This window comes from Pseudoliparis swirei, chromosome 23 (assembly GCF_029220125.1).
Source record: "Pseudoliparis swirei isolate HS2019 ecotype Mariana Trench chromosome 23, NWPU_hadal_v1, whole genome shotgun sequence".
Classification (NCBI taxonomy): domain Eukaryota; kingdom Metazoa; phylum Chordata; class Actinopteri; order Perciformes; family Liparidae; genus Pseudoliparis; species Pseudoliparis swirei.
The window spans coordinates 10,359,263-10,383,030 of record NC_079410.1 but is presented as its reverse complement, the minus strand read 5'-3'; the positions used below and the strand labels follow the sequence as shown (position 1 = coordinate 10,383,030).

Below are 23,768 nucleotides of genomic sequence, written 5' to 3'. Positions count from 1 at the left end.
TGGTGCAGCTCAGAGATCAGACGCCTGCATAATGTCAGATGCTAAAGCGGCAGGAATCCAGATTTCCACCTCGGCCTTGGACGGGATTGAGAGGTTTCTGAAAGCAGTGGGGATGTGAGCTGGTTTGACTTCCTGTGTGAGCGTTGATGAGCTGTTAAAATGACAAGCAGCTGACACTCCGGCAGCAGATATGTATTAAAGATGAGGGGTTTCTTTGGGGGGGGGGGGGGTTATATACTGAGTAAATCCACTTATTATTAAACACTTTTGCATTACCAAAGTTGTTTACCTCTTCAGAACTGATAGCGAGACAGAGTGGCCCCTTTCTAAACCATCACACAGGGCTGTGGAAGTTGTGAAAATATGAACGGAATTTCTTTTTTTTTTTACATTTGCAGAAAACAGAGAGCACTTCCTGCAAAGCAAATGCAGCGGCTTCTTTTCTTCTTTCTTCTTTCATTTTGTGAGCCTCTGGCCTTTTCAAACACGCTCCAACCACAAGGGTCAGAGGGACAAAAATACTCTCACCAAGTGACGTGTCAGCAAGACACAACCCCAATGCCCGCCGTGGCCATTGAACCCAGGCGTCATGATTTCTGCCCATATCCGCTTTCTCTCAGTCTTCCTGGAATGGGTGCAAGTAGTTGCCGCTCGGGAAGTTGGCTCAGTGAACAGCAAAAGTCAGTCACATGCTCGAAGGATGAGTCATCCCTTTGATGTGGTGGGGCCCTAATATATCGCATTCCTGACTCACGAGGAGGAGATTCAATGAAGAAAAGAAAAGAACGTGGACAGGTTGCACTCATTCCACAAGAGTGTGTTACCCAAAGTACTTTGGCTCCATCGAGCGACTACACATTATTCAGGCTATTTGCCGTTTGTGCTTTATATGTTATACACGTTATGAAAGAATCAGAGTTAAGCCTCCGGATTGTGTGATTGGCATCCCACCGACTCGGGGGATTAGCTGTGAATTCCCAGCCCGGTGGACCTGCATGTTCTCCTAAAAGAATAAATATTTGTGAAACTGTTTTTTTTTTTTTAAATAGCAGTATCTGTCCAGGATGATGAAATGTCTTGTTGCTGGTTCAACACGTGTCGGCTTGCAGCCAGTGTTGTCAGCTGATCAATGCCCCCCGGAGGACGAGGGACTTTTGTTTGGGGGATCCGTCACTGGTTCTCTCTCGAACACGCCCCACTCCTGATGTCGTGGCCTTTCCTTTTCGCCTCCCAACGACACACACTGTGATGAACTCCTCCAGCCATGGAGTGTTATGAATATATTTATCATGGGCCGCTTTCCTTGAAACTATTGTAGGACTTATTTCATCTTCTCTATGCACTCAGGCAATTTTGGAGAATGTAAATATTCATTGTATTATATGATCATACAATTCAACGTATTTAACTTTTTTCTCAATATACTCTATTTTGTGTATAATATATAACAAACTAGGACAAGCACTAGTCCTTGGTTGTTTTTTTAAACAATTGTTTTTTCAATGCAAAACCCATCATTCATATTTTTATCCCACCGGCTTCTCCTCAAAACTAGGTATTATTTTCCCGACTAACTATTTATTTCTCTCAAGGAGCGTACACGCCATCTGGACTTCAAACGACACGGGGGAGAGCGGCAGTCTTGTGAGGTCTTTCTTCTGGGCCACGATGGACTAAATAATGATGCTGTCAATTTTTCAAAGCCTTTCAATCCCAAGTACGTGATTAAGATGCGTCAAATGAAGAGGGTGATGACAGACCGAGCTCAGAGGGAGTCACGTGACGCAAACAAGGCCGACAGCTCCACCGGCGTGCGCATTGTCTCTGCGCTTGTGTTTCGCCATTTACCAAATGATTGGTCCCTGAGATCTGGTCTCGTCAAGTGGATCCTGTCTTGTTACTCAATGATTTCCTGTAGCGGGTCTTACTGCCACGGGGTTTGTGATTCTTTGAGTTATTTCATCATCATAATCATCATCTTCCCACGTGCTGTGCTGAGTATTTATGTGAGAAAAAGTTGTTCTTTTGTCTTCAGAACGATGAATCATCAGCAAAGTCATCGGGGACTGTTGACGCCCTGTGAAGAGTTGGGTGTCGCAGCGTGTTGTCGTTGTACCATGAAGCCATCCAGTACGTGCATACTTCTCAGACAGATGCATTTATATCCGGCTGACGACATTAAACACTCATTGTGACACTCTTACCTATGTTTTCATATATATTTGATTTTCAATATTTATACATTATATACCTGTGAAGATTTAAATTGTCAGGCTTTTTAATTGGTTATTATTTGCCAGTTATATTTGTAACACAATATCAGTTCATTGTGCACATGACATTAATACATACTGTGCGTTAGGATTTCCTTATATATTTATTTTGTGAACAGATAATGAAGAATACATCTGTTAAAGGAATAATCTAACATTATGGGGGACGTACTTATTTTTTTTTCTCGCCATAAAATGGATTGGAAGATTCCACTCTGAACTCGCGAGGCATTCACTGTGCAGCTAGTTGCAGGAGTCGATTAGCTTAGCTTAGCATCAAGACTGGAAGCCGGTAGAAACGACTGTCCCTGCTCTCTCCCGAGCTCCGAAATATGCCTTCCAGCGCCTCTTAACGCTCACCGGATCATTTATTAAATATTGTTTGTTGAATGCACGCACAAACTGAGCGCCATAGTTACTGCACAGACATGCGAGTGGTATCATCTAACCATCAATAAAAGGTAAATCATGGTGTATCCCAAAATCACAAAAAGAAGTCCAGACTTAAGTTGGGTTTCTAGCGCAGGTCGACCAAGCTCAGGCTGAAGGTTTTCCACCTGTCACACGAATGCCAACTTTTCTCACATCACTCATGAGAGTTGTCATAGCGGGAGCGGCACATGTGCAACTACTGTACTAAGATGAACGAGTATTTAATGAACCATGTCGGTAAGCCAACGTGCACAATGCCAGGGCCTGGCACTGACATGCCACGATGGAGTAAAGCCATTATAAATGTTATTAGTTGCGCCGCTGTTTGCCAAGTCATCATATCCACTGTGGGAACTGTTTTGCCTGTTCAGTTATAGAAAATTGAGGTCATGCTTTTTTATTATTATGGGAAAACACATCACTTTACTCTAATGTTATTACATCCTTAATGTTTGACGATAATTAAACAACTTTTTCTCCCCAATTAGCGTACCGGCAGAATTAATAGTCCATTGGTAATTGATTTTTAGTCCATTAAGAATAATGTTAAAAATGATGGAACTTTATCCATTTGGTCAGAGGTGACTCCAACGGGGGGAAGGAAGTCCTTCTTTTCATTCTCAGCACCCTTTCATAAAGGGTGATGCTGAAGCCATTGCCATAATACAGAGAGCAAGGGGAGTTAAATGTCACGCCAGCATGTCGCATTAGAAACGACACGGAGTTAATGTGTGTCAAAGAGTTCTGTCTCTCACAGTATTTCTGCCTGGAAGATCTACAGCAGAGGATGAAGTCTCCTCCACATTTGACTCTGCGTCCCTTTCCTCCGGTTCCAAACACAGACGCTCTGTTAGCCGGCGCTCTGTCCTCCCGGCCTTTTCATCTGACACCATTCGACCCGCTGTGTTTCATTTGACGGTCCTATTGTCGCGGAGCGCCGCCGCATCGCAAAGCTCGTCAGCCGCATGCGCTAAGGAGGCGCGCTCTTTTGGCCTCTTCAGTGTCCCAAGTGTCATCGCCAGTGCCTCTGTTAGGAGATTACACTCTTAACTTTATTCAAAGAGTTTTCTGGAAGGCGGATCATCCACATTTGTGAAAGAGAGCATTATGTATTAAAGATTCTCCGGCGCTCAGATCTTATTTCGGCAGCGTGGAGACGGGTAATGCTGAGAGACAGCAGAGTGGGACTTCGGGAAACGGGATTGCATGTGTTTGTTTTTCTTTTGCCTCATATTCTCTCTGAATCTGCTGCATGCCATTGTGTGTGTGTGTGTGTGTGTGTGACAGCTCGAGCATGTGTGGCCGTTAGTGGTGTGTGTGTGTGTGCGCGCACAAGTGGATTTGGCTGTGTTATGCTCTCGCCAAAACTGGCACACACAGAGCCACGGCATCTGCCTGTTTTTGTGACACTCCTTTGAAGTCTCTTTGATTCTCCCTAGTGCCCGCTAAAAAAGACTTCGGGCACTTTTTTTGGGTTTGCCTTAACACGGCGGTGTCCTTGTATGCCCAGGCTTTTAAAGGGAGGGGCAGGAGGCAGAGCACATAAGTAAGAAATAAACCAAGTAAACCAAGGCGAGTAATGAGGATGTGCAAGAGCTGGGGAATATGTGCAATGTAGGTAGGGAAGGGTGAAACACAGCCACGGCAACGCACCTTAGAGCCACCTGCACTTCACTCTGATGGTGTATTGATTATTGCTTTTAGTTGAGACTGATCTTATTATACATGTCAAACGTGTGGTTATGTATCACAATGTGGCTGTTTGAAGACGGTGATATCCAATTACACTATACTATAGTGTGTCCTCATACTGAAGTTTAAAATAATGTGGAATTTGTATTTTTTTTAAAGAGCTTCGTTCAGTTTTTGAAGTTGCAACCGATCTTCATCATCCCAGCTAAGTGATGCAGTTTTGTTATAACTGTAAGCTTATCTTTTTTTTGCCTTTTTTTCAAAACTTTTGAGATTTCTGCTGTTTCTGAGGCTGTGGGGTTGGGCTTATTAGCATTCATAGTGTGTGATGTTGACGCTCACTGGCAGCACTATTTTAAAAAAGGCTCATCGGGTAAAGTCAAGGCTGAGAAGTTGAACAAGAGAGAGGTCACGCCACCGCAGCAACCCCTACACACACACACACACAGAGGAAAACAGAATGTTTGTGAAACTTTGCTGCCCTTAGTGAAGCTGCACACGTTGATGCTGTGTCTCTGCAGCATCACTTTACCATCAATGCACAGTATGATTCAGGGCATCGCCTCATTGGGTTATCATTATATAGGTTTGTTTCTATATTTTCACCCTACAGGACACACAGTTTATACTTAGGGTTATTTCCAGGCCTGGAAAACTCCTGGTTAAAAAAAAAAATCCCCAAAGTTTTGGAAAAGTCATGGAATTTAGTTATATTCATATGTGCATTTACGCTGAGTTTTAAATAATGAATATGCTTCTTTTTTCTTTTTTTTATGACGCTCAAAATATTAGCCAGCATACGCTCTCATACTCGCACATTTTTTGCGCTGCAAGTGAACGCACCTTAACTGAAAAGACATAAATGTTTATTCTTGTCATCAAACTATTGTTCCTCATTCATTTGTGTCATTTAAGGTTATATACTGTATGCTTGGGAAGTATCATTGTTCGTTTAATACTACATTTTCTCACTTTTTCATGTTTGCACCGAGATTTCACAAAACGTTTGGTCCTGGAAATCCACCGGTCAAAATGTGTCTGAACCCTGTATACTTCTGTTTCTCTTGATTCCTCACATATTATTATATATCAGCCAGAATATTGACGAGACATGTGTCAGTGCCAGAAATGCATGAGTAAAGAGTATAACTGGATGTTCTAATAACTTGTTTTTATTGTAATTTTAAATAAACATATTTGGACATAAATGCATCTGGAGGGATACATGATAAACACAAATAGATCTTAAGTACAGTTCACTTTGGCCAAAATGATCCAGGTAGCTTACATCTTCCTCCAAGTATAAAACAAACACATTTCTATGTGCCAATAAAGACAGTTTCTCATTTCTCAACTGGAATATGAAATCTTAACCCAGGAGCATCTCAGAGCCGCTTGATATCTGCAGGACATCGGTTCACATCGCTTACCTAAATTCCCTGTGCATCTCTTTTCAGGCGATTTCCGATCTGGGAGCCCAGTGTTCCGGTCTCCGCGATGAACTCCAAGGAGCCCATGCGCAGCACAAGCAGCAACTGGCGGAGATGGCGTTACTCTCGGAGGAGGAAAAACGAATGTCGTTCCTGGACAAAGAGGCGTCCCTGGACCGACTCCGCTCCGACATGGAGCGCATCCGCGGCGACCTTGAGGAGAGCCACCAGCAGGAGAAGAAAGCGGCTCAAGAGAAGGTGGGCGAAGGGAAAAGACGGGATGCAGTCAGTTTCCAATCGGATGCTGTCTGCGTAAATCACGTCACATCACTCTCTGTTGCCTGTACGGATGGATGGATGTGAACAAATGTACATGGAAAACTACACCGTCACTCAGAGAGGCTTTATTACCTCATGCACATGGGGATGCTGCTGGTAGAGGCGTGGCTAACATTCACCTCGTAGATCTAGATGGTGTTTTGTTGTATTGTTTGATGCTTAAACAAAGGTTGAGTGAGGTAATGGTGCTGTTTGCATCAACACTACATCTACGTGTGCTTTTGTTGAAGCTAAATCTTTTGGTTGACCCTCTTACCGTCGTTGGATATCCCGCTTTGACATGTACACGCTAGTTAGTGGATTAGACTTGAGGGTCGGTCACATCCAGCTTCGCCTTTTACTATCTTAGTGAACCAGGAAGTACTTTAATTAGAACTTCTGAGGTTTCCTCCCTGTCTTGCTCTCATTCCGTCTCATATTCGCTCCCCTCGCCACGACAGAAACTGGACACACGGCTGAGAAATCACCCATAATCTTGTGCTGGTCTAGCAGGAAGCTGACCTAAGGTGGTTGATCAGACCCTAATCCCTCAGCAGGTCCCATCAAAGAGAGCATTTTTCATTCGACACCATCCCACGCCAGCTGCGCAGTATTAGTCCCGGAATGCAGGGACCTCCAAAGCACCCAGTCGGCCATTATGGCTCCATATGGCGCATAGAACCAGGGTTACTGAAGGGAGAGGGCTTATTACAGGCTAATCCGCATCTGAAGAAATCACGCTATTTCCTATCAGCCCCGTTTTTTGGGGAGGGGGCAAGGGGATATGTGAAGGCTGTTTTGCAGCTAAAAGTTATTTGGTTTTTTGGGCTCCCTTTTAAGTCCTCTCTCTCTCTTCCCTTTTTTTCTACTCAAGGGATAAAAGGACCCACAGTTGTCGGGGAATCTGGAGTGGATTCAAAGCAGTGATGCCGAATGTTGTTGAACTTAGACTGATAACACTATAAGCAACGTGCTGGTTTCACTTTTTATGAAAGAGATTAATGATTTCTCCAGGCTTTTCTGTCAGCTGAAAGTTCACGCTTCTAAAAAAAAAAAAAAACTCAACAAAGGTTGAACGTCTTGCTTTCACCCCTTTTTTCTGCTTTCTAATCTGTCTCCAAGTTTGACTTTCGGAGTGGGCACGGAAAAGTTTCACTACTTTGCAGCGTACCGGGTTTTTTTCTCGATGGATTGAAGTCGGCCAGCTCTCAGATCCATATTGACTCGTTCGCCCTTTTTTTTAAGCTGAAAATGTTTCATTCTTTTGATGCAGAAAGAAATGCTGTCCTCTGCAGTCCACCATCTTCTTGGTGGACGCAGAGCCTGAGCAGGCCAGCCCGCCACCCCCCTCCCCTCCTTCTTCTTTTTTCAACACATCTCCCAGATCCTGGAAAAAAGGCCGGAGAAATCCATTAAATCCATGAATGGATGCCCATCAAAGACGCATGCGTTTAAGGGAGAGACAGAGAGGGAGAGAGGGACACAGGGGGATGGGATGTGTTTTGGGAGTCGACAGCCGAAGCTGTTGGAATGAAATAATGAGAAACAGAATATCAGAGGAGATCAGACGCTCAGATAGTTCCATGCATTTGAGCTGCACCAAAAAAAGAAAGGAGACGAGAAGGAAAAGTGATGGAGGTAGGCTGAGTAGAAGGTGTGGGGGGGTTTTACTCCGGTTGATATTGAAGTTTATCTTTTTGTGGGCGTGTGTGTGTGTGTGTTGGTGGGTGTGGGTATGGGCGTTTTCATGGAGGAGAGTGAACGCACACAACCCCAGACCTCCCAATCTCCGTGCTCCACTGTGGGGTGTGTGAAGCTGCCCATGTGCCTGATAAAGACGCTTCAACTCTGGGCGACAGTGAGCACGGATCCTGCCTCTCACCTCCACCGCCTCCTTATCTCACACTCCTTTTTTACTCCACCTGTCTGTCTCTCCCTGTCTTCCCCCACAAGTTGTGGCACAGAACATTAGGACCTTCTTTGAAGAGTTACCAGGTGTGTGTGTGTGTGTGTGTGTGTGTGTATGAGAGAGAGAGAATTGTCACCCATATTCTGCATCCTCTATCAGTCCTCTCATTTGTGTGTGTGTGTGCGTGTGTGTGATGATAAAACACAGGTCATATTAGCAAATAGTGCTCACTAGGCAGTACTTATATGAGCTTACAGTTTGAAAGGAGAACCGCTCTTTGTGTTGGACCTCGTCACTCCACACGGCTGTATCGTACTCCCTGCTTGTCAATACTGGAGATCTGAGATACTGTGAGACAAAAGTTCAAAAGGCCTTAGGTTTGATAGGAGATGAATAACGTCTGGAACTTTTCATATTTTCTCTGAGTCTGGAGAGCTTTTTGAACTGGTTGTGGAGATTAGATGGGCAAATATTTTTGTCTGAGTGTGCGCGTGTGTGCACACACTCTTGTGACTTTTTAATTACTGGTGTAAAGTAGAAGAATAAGAAAGCATGGGTGTGTATTTGCACTCCTCTCGTGTGTGTGTGTGTGTGTGTGTGTGTACACGTACACTTTCACTCCAGATCAAAGGACGGGGCATTTCATCAAACACTAACCAGGTGTGACAAAACCACCTGGAGGCAAACATCAGCCAATGAGGAGGCAGCTTTTTGGCATGCAGGAGCCAATTCCTGCTCCCAGTGTCACAACAACAGTGTCCCTCTGGCCATGGCCCATGTGACACCCAAGTGCTCACCCTTTCTTTGACACGCACACACAAACAGGTTGAGAATTAGAAAGATGAAGTGTGAAGGCCTCCGTTTTGAAATGAGTCTCTTTTTTTTTTTTTCCACGGGTAATTCACTTCAGGGAGGCCGGATATAAACATCCAAGAACTTAAGAGGTTCTTCCTCCAAAAGTTAAGTTGGCTTCCTCGATGTGTGAATCGGTATAAGTCCCCCAGCTGGTGCTGGAGCTTTCTTGTGATGCTGCAGCTGCATATCGCCTTCAGATTGCACGGCGAGTTTGACAGCCAGTGACACTGCGGTGCCGATGCTCTTCCGTATCATTTGGCTGCCAACTGTTTCTACGAAGTAGAAATACACTCGGTTCATACTTCAAAGCAACTAGTTGCCTGCCATCAAATGATGTAATGTGTGTTTCGGTGGGATCGACTCGTTGGCTGTTGTTTGGTGAGCGTCGCTGACCTTCTCCTGATCGAACAGTTTGGATCCAGACGTTCCCTTCGCATCTAAATTCAGCCGCGGTGGATAATATGTTATTTCGTCTGTGGGAAAACGCACAGACAGAACTAGTTTGTGGTGCAGCTGGAGAAGAGGAATGCAGTGGCAATCCGTTACCTCAGCAAAGGCTCAGACTTCAACCCTCATTAAAGGTCTTTGGCAAGGGGGAAATCATCTGTGTGTAACCGTTGTTTGTTGTTCTATGCACAAAGCTGACTCGGCAATCTTTTTATGTGGCCGTAGATCCATCTGCTCTCCCAGAATTGGACCTGACCATATCTACATGTGGTTTGACTGATTGGATCTCAATGTGTCTGCAATGTGTCCGTGTGGCTTTCACATCCATATTTGGAACCGTGCATTTGTGATCCGACCACACACGATGTGCTTTAGTGCAGAACATGCACTCTCCTGATGTTCAGAATGTCCATCGAGTCACTTTGTGGATCTTGTTCGTGTGGATCTCTGCTCTTTATCGGGAAACACCAGCATTCCCTCTGTCTCTGCTCACCTTTAGGTTTGTTCTCATCGTTGAAAAGGGGAGAGAAACAGTCATTCTTGAAACTGCACATCCAAATAATGAAGTCAAAATGCAGACAGTTGAACCAGGGGTTTAACACAATGTTCCAGCGCACTCGTTAACATTTTCTGAAACCATCCATATGCCGCCATTCCCGCTCGCTTTGATCCTTTGTACTTTCAGCCTCGGTGAGTGAAACGTTCTCCCTCTCAGCCAGAAGATGGTGGTGCGAGGTTGTTGTCGTCGTCGTCATCGCCACGTCGCTCCTCTCTCGGGGCCCACTGTCGCTGCTGAGTTATTAGGTTGGTTCGCTGCCATTTGGAGAGACACCAAATCACATTATTCAGTCGGTCATGGATTAAACGGGGAGAAGAGAAACTTAGACGGAGGGATGATCAAAGAGGGTCTGCATTCAACTCACACGAGCAGACTAAATGGGAGACGATGAGTGGGGGGCAGCGCGAGGGATCTGATTTTACGGGAGAAAGATGTAACCTTTGGGATGTTTCGTGCAGGGCGTTCAGATTATTGGTTCTATGCGTCGGCGGTTGGTATACATTTACATCATAGCCACAAACACACATTAAAGCATTTGTGTATGAGCATACGTTGTTTGTTTGTGTGCGCAGACGTATCTGAGCTCCTCAGTGCACCATCAGAGAGAGAGAGAGAGAGAGAGAGAGAGAGCTTTGCCATCCCAAAAGAAACATCACACAGTTCCCTTGCTCACTTTTTGAAGTCATCCAAGAGGAGGGAAGCGACACACTTTCTCAATCGCATTAAAACATGGCGTCAGGCAGCTCCCATCTTGTTGCACGCTATAGATTACACTTTGGTTTGAAGTGAGAGTTTTAAGTGGGACACCATGATATCGGGCTCTGTTTTTTTGGGTGACGTTCCTAATTCACCTATAATTCGTCCCACATCTGGCAAGACTTATTGATCAAAGCAGGGATGGAGGCATGAATAGATCGGAAGTGAGGTCTACCTATGCAGAGAGACAGAATGTCATCACCGGGCCATCAAAGTTAAATGGCCAATTTAAAAAGAAAAGTTCAAGCTCCTCTTAACAGTCCTCTGAAGTACCTTTTGACGAGAAACATTTTTATAAAAATCTCGAATGAAACACTTTTTCTGTGGTTTGAAACAACGAAAGGATGTCTGTGATTCAGACCATTAAGCGTCCGCAGCCTCAAACCACCTTCTCTTCCTGACCTTCCCATGTGGGGGAGATGTTAAGCCCACTCACACTGATGATAATGGGTGTAATTGCCGTTCTGATACCAAGAATTGGCTGCTGAGTGAGTTATCTCTGAACATTCGGTGTGCTGCGGGTCTGATGTATGTTTATCCGCGAATACCGGCTTCTGCGTGATGCATTATTTCTGTGCTGTTGACAGTGAGCAGCCGGGATTAAGAGAATCACGACTGACAGCCACTGATGGCAAACTGCGAAATGGAAATAAAGTCTCTTGTCATTACAGCAGCAACTCTCTGTGTCTCACACGTAGACACACAAGGAAGCACAGCGGCAATGATTACAGACAAACGAGCAAATAACATCTCCCAGCTCGGCCTCGCTGGCAGATTGAACTCAAATTGTTATGAGAGACATGCACGGTGACCAGAAGAGCGTTTGAACGCTTACAAATACTGCTGCCACTAAAAATAAGAGACGCGTTTAGAAATCATGTTGTTGTTATTTTGTTTCGTTTTTCGGAGAAGCGAACCCCACAAATCAGTTGCCGAGTGTGCGATATACGACAAGTTGACGGCCGTCAACCATTAAAAGAGCACGTTCTCTTTAAAAACATCCCGTTACCTAATCGCCTGTTCATCGGTTGTCACATTGCGTCCGTTTCATGTGTTGGGTGACATCATCCTTGTGTTGCGTCAGTCTTATATAGCATGTGAGATGATTGGAAACATATCGGAGAAAGAAATGCCATATGGAGGCAATATCCTGTCCGGGACTTTTGACTGAACTGAACATATTCTGAAAGTACTGGAAACCGGCACAGTGACGTTAACACAGACGGTATCGTGAAAGCAATGCAGGAGTTTCTCAATGTTTCTCGTCGCCAGCAGGGGGCGACTCCTTTGGTAAAAATGAGTTCTTGTGCCAAGGTTAGGTTGGGTTGAACCCACTTGCTGGGCTCAAAGCCATGTGCTCATGCACAGAATGTAAAAAAAAAAAATTTATGGGGCGGCTGTAGCTCAGTGGGGTAAGAGGGCCGTCCCTCAACTGCAAGGTTGTGGGTTCGATCCCCGCTCTCCCCATTAGCTGCAAGTCGAAGTGTCCTTGAGCAAGGCACTGAACCCCCAGTTGCTTCCCGGGCGCTTCACCGCAGCCCACTGCTCCTTAATAACTAAGGATGGGTTAAATGCAGAGAACTAATTTCCCCTTGGGGATTAATAAAAGTGTATATTTTTTATTTTTTTAAATTTTAGTATGGGCGTCGATGAGAAAATGTCTCTACTTCTCACTTGATTTATCACCTCAGTCATCGTTGTACATCTGAGTTTCTGACTGACGGTTTGCTGCCTCCTTGTTGTCCGTTCTGGGCGTTGTTCTTGTTTTCCTCTTCCAACTTTAACCCGTTCACGTTGTCTGGAAGGTAATTGTAGCGTGTCGGCCGCCTGAAACCGTCTAATTCCGCGTTCGGTCGCGCTTCTCCCTCTCGAGTCACTTCTGGTTGCAAAATAGATTTTTGCAGAAATAAGAAGGTGACGGACCAAACGACTAACTAGAGGCTTCGAGAACGTCTGTCCACAAACCGACGGGTGCCATCACTTCTTCTAGTGAGAAGCGTGTTTACTTTAGTTTCTTCCTCCTTTATCAACAACCCAGTGGTCCATTCCAGACAATGGGCCTCACCGCACACCTTGAGCAAATCTCCCTTCCAAACCGCCACAGATCAAACGCTAGATGTGTGTTTGGCCTTCATGTGTCCGGTTTGGCCATTGTTTGTGTTTGAATAAGTGTGTGTGTGTGTGGGGCCTGGTTCCCAGTGCAGATTATTAATTAGGTTCTGGTAAGCGGTGCATGCCTTGCCTTCAGATCCACTTCCACTCTCGTAACGCACACACAAGTAGCCTTGCACGCACACAAACACACACACACACACACACTTCAAAGCAGCCGCACTCCACACAGCTCGGATTAAGAGGCGATTGAAGAGCCTGATACAGCCTCAAAGTGCCTTCAGCACAGAAATGCCTTTGGCAGGGCACAGGTAGTCTCTTTGAAAGTGCTTACACACACACACATATGGCTTTTAATTTTGATCAGATTTTCCCTTTGTATTTGTCACAGTCCTATTGGGTTATTTTTCTTGCATGTACTCTCCATATCTTCATCTATTTCCAGCCATTTGTAATGTGTGTTTAGATGGTTGAGCTGTATGATGTTGTGTCATGCTTCCTGCTCCAATCCCCTGAGTGACTGTAGGTAAAAGGAGTAGGCTCGTAGCAAGCTCTTTATGTTTGTATGAAACATCTGAGCCTGTTTGCACGTCAATACGGCCATATGTTCCCATGGATATACTCACATGTGTCATATACAGAGAGTCCCACACACCTCATTACCTCACAGCCAATTACAAAGATGATGCTGATGTATAACTTTGATGGCAACATTTCCCCTTCTGAGACACATTTAAGTCTCATATCCTTCTTTATCATCTTTTAATGAAATCATATCTTTGGTGTTTGTGACGTGTTTTTTTTCCCATCAAATGTAGTCTGAATGAGAGTTATGGTGAAGATCAATGGTAATACGACCTACCACAGTGCCACTTCAACTCAGCTGGAGTCAAGATGGAGCCGGCTGGCAGAATTAAAGGGGGGAAAAAGAGAAGATAAAAAATAAAAAAGGAAACGTGGAAGGACTCCATTTGCACCCAACTCCCAAACACAATTCTCTCTCTCGCCTTTCCTATATCCTTCTTTGTCTCCCGCTCTCTCATCGGCTGCCGCAGGGCCTCAAGGGACGAGCAAACTGCCACTCAGAGAGTCCTGGCGCAGGAAGACAGGCCCGTATCCTTGGTGACGGCTCTGTGTTTCCGTGGTGACAGGTGTGTCCGCTCTGAGCCGGGCGGCGTGTGTTTGTCAGGAAGCGTTTGGATGGGTTGCAGAGTCCAAACGCAGCTCAGGTGTTGATGGCTGCGAGCGCTGCGTTCAACGAGACGTGTTTGTTAGCGAGTTGTCCGTCTGTCAGTGGCTGTCGGGACGAGAGGTTCAAGCGGGCGTGTGTGTGTGTGTGTGTGTGTGTGTCTCACAGGCTGTGTGAAAGTGTGTTTTTAATGTATGAATTCAGCATTTTTTTCAAACTTTTCAAAATGAGTTTCTGCGTCGCCACTGTTTTTTAATATATCTATGTTTGTTGAACAGGAAGTTTTCTAGAATTTAAAACAATCGGCGTGCTCTACTACTTATCGCTGACTCATCAATGGCATCGCAAGACACTCACTAGAGTATAGAGAGCAGGCTTTCAGGGTTTAAGTTGATCCGCGTCCGCTGAAAAGACTCGCCCCGCCTTTCAAATAATGACCGAGCACCCCCCCCCCCCCCCCCCGTACACTCGGGCCGAGGTCTCGCCCTGCGGTTCTTGTATAGACGGCGTCGCCGTACGAACAGGCAGCCATTGACATCCCCATCGAATTCCGTCACTTCGCACCTAATTATCTCGCTCCGCTGTTCAGCCTTTCACTGGAACTCTGGCAGCACAACACAGCCGGCTGAACGCAGGCAGATCTTGTGTGAGACGCTCGCGGGCTCCGCTTCCAGCTGGCGAGCTTCCCATCGAGAAAAACGGCGTGAAACAAAAGAGACGAGCGCCGCTCGACAAACTGCGAACAACCGTCTTCATTCACTCCCCTTCTGTCTCGGCCGCGTCTCCCGGCTTCTCCCGTTCGCATCGCGCTTTCTTTCTTTTTGTGTCTTTCTTTTTTTTCTTCTCCCGAGCTAATTGGCAGCAACGGTTTAATTCCCCCGCCGGCCCCCCTTCTTGTTAAGTGATGAATTGTTGGCCGGGGATCAAGGGGGAGTGGCGCCCACTGTGCACCATGCCCGTCACTACCTGCTGGCACACATGAGCGTGGGGACTGGCCCCGGGCCAAGGGGGCCACAGGCCTTCACCACGGGCACCCACTGCCAAGAGGCAGAGGTCAACAGGACTGTGTGCGTGTGCGTGTGTGTGTGTGTCACAACTCTCCCCCTCTTTGTGTCTATCTGTCCGGCTGCATATCTCGTTCTCACACTCCCCCCTCTCCCTTCTCGTTGCAGACCAACAGCCGGCTGAAGCAGATTGAGAAAGAGTTCAGTCAGAAGCTCGCCAAGTCGGCCCAGGTAATCAGTTCTCTCTTCTACCCTTCGCCCCCTGCCCACCCCCCTTCCCCCCGCTTTCATTTTATGTTCCTCTTTTTCCACTGAACTGCTTTAAAGATTGGTCAAATGCACTGATGGGAGAGGTGAGGAAGCACAAACAAACACACACACACACACACACACATACACACGTTCTTGACAGCAAGCCACCCTACCCGTAAACCAGTACACACACACACACACACGTCCCATATCTGGCATGAGGTTTGTGCAGAGCTCAGATAAATACATCTCCACATAGAGAGAGATAATGTGACATAAATAATATCTGCCTTTTCTCTTTACTCTTCGGTCTTATGTCTCCGTGTCCGGAGGTGTGAGAGGTGAAAAACTCTCCTCTGCAGCTCCAACGGAATTTTTGTGACGCCTGGACGATTTGTCGGGGTCTCATAACCTGATTGATATGTTGGATGCTTTGATGCAGATGTTTGACCTTGCACTCATCAATAGTTTATTTAACAGTGAATTGAATACCTACATGTGATGTGCAAGGGATCACTAGGGAGCCAGAAGGAGTGTAACTACTAGACAGAAATGGGAGGTACCAAGTCTGCAACATCTTGAAGTATAAATCAACTTTAAATGATTTGTTTAAGTCCCTAATTATATTTCACACTTCCCCTGTTGCACGTGTCCCCCCCCTCTTCCTCTCTCCTGTGTCTCTGAAACTTCTCCACTCCGTACCTGGGTCTCTTCCTCGTGCCGCGCTACCGTCTGTCCACACTTCCAACTGAGGGTCTGGTGTTTCACGTGACTGCTCGTCTCCTCAGACGGAGCCCGTTTAAAGCTGAGCTCATTCTCCTGTCCAACCAGGAATACAACTTGTCAGGACACTCCGTCATTCAGCGAAAAGTCTCAGAGAGTTCAGACGGCTTTTACTTCGCCAGTTTAAAAGATCCAAAACGCCCTAAGTAGTGTTTACATTACAAAAGAAAAGAGTTTTCCTCTTGATTATGTAGCAGGGTAGAATATCACAATCATTTGGCCCGTAATTGCACCTCGTTACCCGAAGAAGAGATTCAAGGAGGGGAGGGGGGCGGGGGCGTGTTTTTCTTTCTTTCTTCTCCTCTCTCCCCCCTCCCTTTTTTTCCCTGGGGTTGGCTGGCAAAGGCACAGAGTTGAAAGCGGGGTTGACAAGCAGATGTTGTGAGAAAACGGTAGCTTATTAGGTTACGCAATGCCTCGACTTCAAAAGAAGTCGGATGCTGTGCGAAAGTTCAGCCTTGTTTGGCCGCTTTGGCGGAGCCGCCCGCCGCCGCCGCCGCCGCAGACAAAGCAACAAGTGATTAATCCTCTGTTTTGGGGACACAACGCTGGCACAGTTTCAACAAACAACACTCTCTCTCTCTCTCTCTCTCTGACATTAAAGGAAAAGTCTCTGTGTGCAGAACTCCACACCTTTGTGTCCGTGTGTTGTTCTGCAGAGGCTGGTGCTGAAGATGAGGGTTTGTGTGCAAACATATATTAATGTGCGTGATTAATGCAGGCTATTTGTCGCCCGGGCTTTGTTTTTAGAAGTTAAAGGTGAAACGGGGGAGGATGGCAGAGGAGGGGGGTCGTTGCCTACTCCCCCCCCCATGGGGGCAACTCTGTCAAATGTAAACAAGAGGCCTATGAACCTCAAATGCTCACCCGGGTAGTTAACCCCTCACTGCCTGACAGGGGGCATCGCTCTTGAGCTCAACTGCATGGCTAATAACCCAATTAAAAACATACCGCGCCATACATTATGCTGTGGGGAGTGGGGACGTCAGGGTATATGTTCACACACACACACACACACACACACATTCCTTCCTCTCGCACATCACGTCTTTGCTTTTTGTCTCTTAATCTCTGTATTTCTCATTCACACACATACAGCGACTCCTAATTAGTGTCTCTCCGATCCCCGTGTGCTGAGCATCTCGCTGTGAGTGGTCCTCCTGGCTGACCTGTGCACTGAACAGGGCTGTGCTCTCTCTCTCTCCCCCCCCCCCTTCATGATCAGGCTGCAGTGGGTGGGAGCTGTGGTGCTGGTGGGAGATCATTACTTTATCCCTGACCGTCTCACGGTGGGAGTTGGTAGGAGGTGGAGGGAAGTTGCCTTGGGAGGAGCACAGTGCAGGAGATGCATCTCGTTCTGGAGGTGGAGGTTCACTCCATATGCAAATAGACCTCGTTTATTTCAGCACTCTACTGGTTGTTGAGTCCCAAAAACCGTGCTCACATGTGACCTCGTCGGCATACATTAGTCAAATAGGATATGTGACAGTATTTATTCCAACGTAGGGATGATCCCGCCGAGAGTCATCACCTGACTGCGGCGCTCCTCAGGGAGTGTTACTGTTGATCAGCAGCGCCTTGTTTTGGTTTTACAGCCCACAGATTGAGCGTGTTGGTTCAGTCACGCCGCTCATCAGCGTTGACGTAGCAGGACATGTTTTCAATGAAAAAGCCACCGGCCTAAAACCCCAAAGTTAACAAACCAGCTGGTGAACATAGTTCAGCGTTTAGCGGCTCAGGAGCGAGACACTCCCTCACGAGATGTTGGAGACCACAACAAAGCTTATTGAAGAGTGAGTCTTGGACTAAATGAGTTCTCCTGTTGCTCCACCTTTAAAAGGTGACGCTAAGTCAGTGTTGTGTTTGCAGCTTGTGACTCCAAAAATCTGTTGATGCAGGTTTAAGTCAAAGTTCATCGCTGTGTTGTTTTTGACTGACGCTATGAAGTCACCAAAACCATCCCATCATTTTACCTTGTTGATGGCTGGAAATACGTGATTAAGACTGTGATTTTATCAATTAATTAGCTAATTTATTTCTTGAATAATCAATTAAAAATAGTTTTGTTTTTTTAAAGCAAATCAAAATATCTTTAGAATTGTTACAGATTAGTTTTCTGTTGATTACCTTATAAGAGATTACCGTCCAGATATCTCTTATTTATTATTATCCATATCACTTAAATCAGCAGCGTGTGCAGAAATTAGGTGGTCTGGAACCAGGCGACACTATTTCACAGCGGCAAGTGTTTTCTGTTCACGAAACATTGCATAACATCCCCTTTTCTGTGATGGCCATCATTGCATCGTAGTTATAGTTATTCACCTTCTTGTTGACAAACAGTTGAATAAGCCCCCGGCCGGCTCCTTCCTGTGCCCTTGTTTGTTGTGTTCCTCTGGTTCATGGAGAGGTAAGCCTGCCTTCAGCCCTGACCGGTCTCACCAGACCAATTACAGACTTAAAAGGTCTGGCTGGCAATCAGACGCAGGAATACCAGACAGACAGCGGAGTTCACTAGTTTAGAGTACTGCCACCGCCTGGGGTTAAAATGCAGGGAATCCATATTAATTATTACGTGCAGAAAAGATGTTCCCATAATCATGTGCCATTTGTTACTTTCATGTGGCTTTCCCACTGACAAAATAAGCCTAATCTCCCTCTCATCTCCTCTCCCTCTCCCTCTCTCTCTCTCTGGTCGACCCACACTACTCTAACTCTCATACTCCGACACAAAGTGCAGATTACAGCAGGGTTGGTCCTCCAGAGTTTGAACACGGTAAACAATTATCTGTCTAGCCCAAAGCTAGTAGCAGCACTGCCCCCATCCCCCCCACACACACACACACACACCACACCGCCACCTCTGTCTCCTTTCCCCCTTCTCCCCCTTTCTCTCTCTTTGACTTCCCCTCATCTTTCCTTTGCCTTTCCCTGACAGTGGCTTAAATAGAATGTTAATTTGGACTGGAGGATTTCAAAGCCGAGGCCGTTCCTTTTCATCTTGGCGTGCACCGCAAGTTCACCAGCACAAAGTCACTGCGCTCCTCAAAAAGGAAGTTGTTTTTTTGTTCCTGTCTGTTTTTTTTCTTTTTTTCTCTCTCTCGTCTCAAAAAAGACACAAGTCATGAGAACATCCAATTCCATGACTAATGTGTAAAGCCTTTTTTTCCGGTGAAATAAAGCAACGCTGCATTTTGTTTTCTCTGCGCTTTGATTGTTTTACTCAATCACTTGTTTTTAAACTTTATCTATTCTGCGAGGCGATTATCTGATTTATTCTCAGTTGTTATATATAGTCACACATTGTTAAATATGAACACACATGCACTAATAGTAAGGGGTCCAGTGCCTTGCTCAAGGACACCTCTGCAGCTCTCCCGGTTACCAGTCCACACACTACCTGGTCCATGCAGGGACTTGAACTGGCAACCTTCTGGTTCCAAGCCGAGTCTCGCAGATTACGCTACTGTGTGGTCATCTATCCAGCTGCTTATTTACTGTCAATCTGCGACAAATTAAGAATTACAATCAAACATACCTTATTTATTTTGTTCCTGTCTCTTCTAGCTAATTGCGGAGCTTCAGACATCTGTGTGTGACTGGAAGGAGGAGGCCGTCAGTCTGCACCAGGCGATGGAGAAGCAGTTGAAGGAATCCAATGTTCTATGGGACGAGGAGAGGAGGACGATAATTCAACACACCGATCGGGCCAACAAGGTCAGTGTCGGGCACTTCAGAGACCCCCCCCCCCCGCCCCAAATCACACTTAATCATGTATCTACATTGAGAGACAAGACGACTCTCCGAAGATGTAAAGTCCAGAGCAATGTTACTGCATTATCCGAGTTTGCCCGAAATACAGACCACCTCTAAGGATAGAAGAACTAATTACACTTTTAGGAAACTCGTATTCATTTTAGCTTTCAGGGTGGGTAGCGCCTCAGTAGCTGAACAGTTCCAGTCCAAAGTCCTTTATGATGTCACAACCAACTCGCTCTCATGTCTCCAGTCTGCCGCTACACTTTTATCTGTCCAATTAAGAGCCAAAAAAAAGGCCCCAAAGTGATCTTAAAGAAGAAAAGGAAAAAACCTTCAGGGCAAAAGGAGCAATGGTGTTCAACAGTAGCACTGAGGAAGGATGCTGATTTAATAAGAGAGGCATCTAGTAGCTTGATTTCTCATTAGCCATGTTGTTTCAGAGTCTGGCTGATTCTTCTCTACAACTGATGGATTACAACCTATGCAGGAATAAATGGGGAGCTTACTTGCTTGTCTGACTTTTTATAATTTCTTCAAAACACGAAATCATTCACAATAAAGTGAAATGCGTGAGTTTAAAAAGAGAAAAATTCCGTCTGAGTCTGCCTGGTTGTCGCCGGAGTCTGAGGAGTCACGAGTGAACCTGCAGGGCTTTGACAACAAAGATAAACGACATCCTCAACAAAGCCTTGTCTGGATTTGACTTTTATGGAGTAGACACAGGTCGCTCGTCTTTTGTTGAGGCACGGTCAGAGTTTGTGTGCATGCGCTCCGTCATTTTTATGGCTCACTGCAAACTCCACGGTGTCTTTGAGTGTCTCGTCTGGCTGAACCTCTTAAAGCCGCACTTCTTTAGTCAGAGCCTCTCTCTATCATTACTGCTTTTCTCTTTCTCAGTTCAACTGCTTTTGTTCAGCATTAACCTTTTAACCCAATTAAACTTCACATCTGGGACAATATCAGTGGATTAAATTTAGGAATGAGAGGGGAAATGTACCTTTGTCGAAGTTAAAGTGCCCCCCCCCCATCCCCCCCTCGTCCGTGCTGATTTCTCTTTTGGGCTCACTGGATCTTTTATCCCGCCTCCTGCCCAGCTGGGACACGGTGGCAGTTGATTGGGTGTGGCCCACTAGATAAAGAGCTGATGTGTCTGGAATCAGGCCCTGTTTCCAAACACAACCTTGTCTGTTTGTGGTTTGCAGCTGCCTCGTATAGTAAGGAGGCCGATCTGTGAGCCTCCCTTTAGATCTAGCCCAGCCCCCCCCCCCCCGCTCAGAGTTGTCCCCTAAAGGGCCCAGTTTGCTCCGAATGTCTTGCCCCGGCCCTCATGTGTGCTGCTGCTCAGCTGTGATTGGCCGTAGAGCCTGGCGGTGTTTCTGTGGTCCTAATCTTTGATCTGTTCTCGACCCCTGTCCCACTCATTTATATACACACACCCATTGTGACACTGTGTTCAGATCAGGATCAAAAGGCTTCAGGAAGTCACTTTGTGCGGGACTAAACACACACACACATGATGACTGCTGACCTCTTTCGTACTTGATACACAGTGAAATGTCCTATTAATATTAAGGTGTTTTATTCCTGTTTCATTGAAGAGAGTAGTTTTCCATTCACAATCTTTTCTTGCCGTCTTAATGAAGGAAATAAAATACCGAGGCTTTCTGTGTGTAGCCGAACCGAGACCACCTGACTAGTTTGTCTCCTGCTTCCAAGTGGACTCTGATGCAATAACGTTTGTGGTGTGGAAGCAAACAAATTGAGCGCAGGATTTTATGAGAGCAGATATGTGATTTCAGTATGATTTCATAAGCTTAAACTCCCGAGAAATCTGTCTGTTGATCGTGAAATCTGTTAATGGCGCGATCGTATCTCTGTGTTTATGATCGTGGATATGAACAGTCGTCGTGGTATTTTCTCAGATTAATAGGTGAAAAGCTGAATGAACACATCAGTAGCATCTGAGAGCTGAATAAACATGTCAGTCACCTCAATGTACTCCTCTTCAGTCAGCGTAAACGGGCTCAGTAAGAACCCAACTACATGTGCATCACTTCATGAATTGTTTCTCATTATGTTATTAAATTAAATTCAGTTTATTTTGTATAGCCCAATATTACGAATTAGCCTCAGAAGGCTTTACACTCTGTACCTATACGACATCCCTGTCTCGGGTTATGTTATGGTTTGTCATGAAGACTTGAGTCACTTTAAGGGGGAGACCCTATCTCTCATTTCACTTGCTCATATTGTAGCTCTGTTGCATATATTATAACTGCACCATGACACACACACACTCACACTGCCTCCCCCGGCTGTGTTACAACACACAGGCCTTGTGTCGGGAGCAGACAAAGGCTTTCTGTCTCCACTATCTGTGTCCTCGTGATTACGATCCCCCTGTATTAGCCACCTACCAATGAGACTCCAATTAATGGTTGAATTGCTTATTGAGAGCCAGAGATGAGGAAGAAGAGAATCAAAAAGGGAGAGGAAGGTGAGATTGGTCAAACGGCAGAAAAAGAATACATGAAATGAATAGTTGGTGTAAACTTGAAAGAAGAGGGAAAGGAGAAAGTACACAAATGGACGGGGAGGAAAGGAGGAGAGAGGGAGAACCGACAAAAGGATGGAGGAAGTGTGAGGGTCGAGACGGCAAGCAGAAGGACAAGAGATGGAAAAAAGGGTGAGGGAGGAAAAAAAGAAAGAGAGAAATGGCGGAGAGCTGTCAGCGGGCCATCGAGGGAGTGTGTCGCCTGCTGACATTGTTTCCATGCTGCTCACTTCAAAGGCCTCGGATTATGAAGAGAGCGAGGGGCTTCAGACAATGGCAGGGGAAGAAAATAACATCAAAGTTAGCCGCGCATTTGAATTGAGATCATCCCAAAACAGTTGTTCTGACTGCATGCTGCACCGGATCAGATGTCCCTTCTTCTTTTTTTTACCCCCTCGCAAGCCCCATTCTGTCACTTCTTGCCCAGATTTAGCTCCCTCGGTGGCTCCACTGTACTCGTGACTTCTTAAAAGTGGGTGTTAACTGCAGAGACCTTTGCATCTTGTAAACCCCTGTTTTAGAACAACGGTTGTACCGTTAAGTGTGCTCATTATCTTGTTTTTTATGTATAAGTGATGGTTAGGTGGAGTGTGTGTGTGTGTGTGCGTGTGTGTCAAGCTCAATTAGAGATAACAAAATATATATATGTGTGTATATATATATCTATATACAGTGTATAGATATATATATATACTATATGTATATAATACATATATATATATATACACTACCGTTCAAAAGTTTGGGGTCACTTAGAAATGTCTTTATTTTTCAAAGAAAAGCACTGTTTTTTCAATAAAGATAACATTAATCAAAAATACACACTATACATTGTTAATGTGGTAAATGACTATTCAAGGTGGAAACGTCTGGTTTCTAATGAAATATCTCCAGAGGTGTATAGAGGCCCATTTCCATCAACTATCACTCCAGTGTTCTGATGGTACATTGTGTTTGCTAATCGCCTTAGAAGACTAATATCTGATTAGAAAACCCTTGTGCAATTATGTTAGCACAACTGAAAACAGTTATGCTGGTGATATAAGCGATACAACTGGCCTTCCTTTGAGCTTGAAGTTTGAAGAACAAAATTAATACTTCAAATATTAATCATTATTTCTAACCTTGTCAATGTCTTGACTATATTTTCTATTCAATTTTCAATTCATTTGATAAATAAAAGTGAGTTTTCATGGAAGACACGAAATTGTCTGGATGACCCCAAACTTTTGAACGGTAGTGTATATATACATATATATATATATGTATATTAAATTGCTCATCCTTGAGGTGAAAGATCTTCTGGTACTGTTGAACCCTATTCCTTAGGTCTTAGCCACGTTCAGCTCAATGTTTTGGTGTTCTGGTTCATACGTAGATTGAACGGTTGTGACATGAACACAGGAACAGGAAGCTGCAGTGTCACACGTTGGGTACTAAGTAA

The 23,768-nt window shown here is 45.3% G+C and overlaps 1 protein-coding gene across 3 annotated transcripts in view; it reads left to right on the top strand.

The window, feature by feature from the left end:
* The window catches only part of cep112 (centrosomal protein 112), an 88,383-nt gene that overhangs the window by 46,633 nt on the left and 17,982 nt on the right, over positions 1 to 23,768 (top strand). For all 3 annotated transcript variants that reach the window (XM_056407415.1, XM_056407412.1, XM_056407413.1), the window contains 3 exons: positions 5,855 to 6,085; positions 15,145 to 15,207; positions 19,579 to 19,728. In XM_056407415.1, the coding sequence (XP_056263390.1) occupies positions 5,855 to 6,085; positions 15,145 to 15,207; positions 19,579 to 19,728 (444 nt within the window). The remainder of the gene's footprint in view (positions 1 to 5,854; positions 6,086 to 15,144; positions 15,208 to 19,578; positions 19,729 to 23,768) is intronic.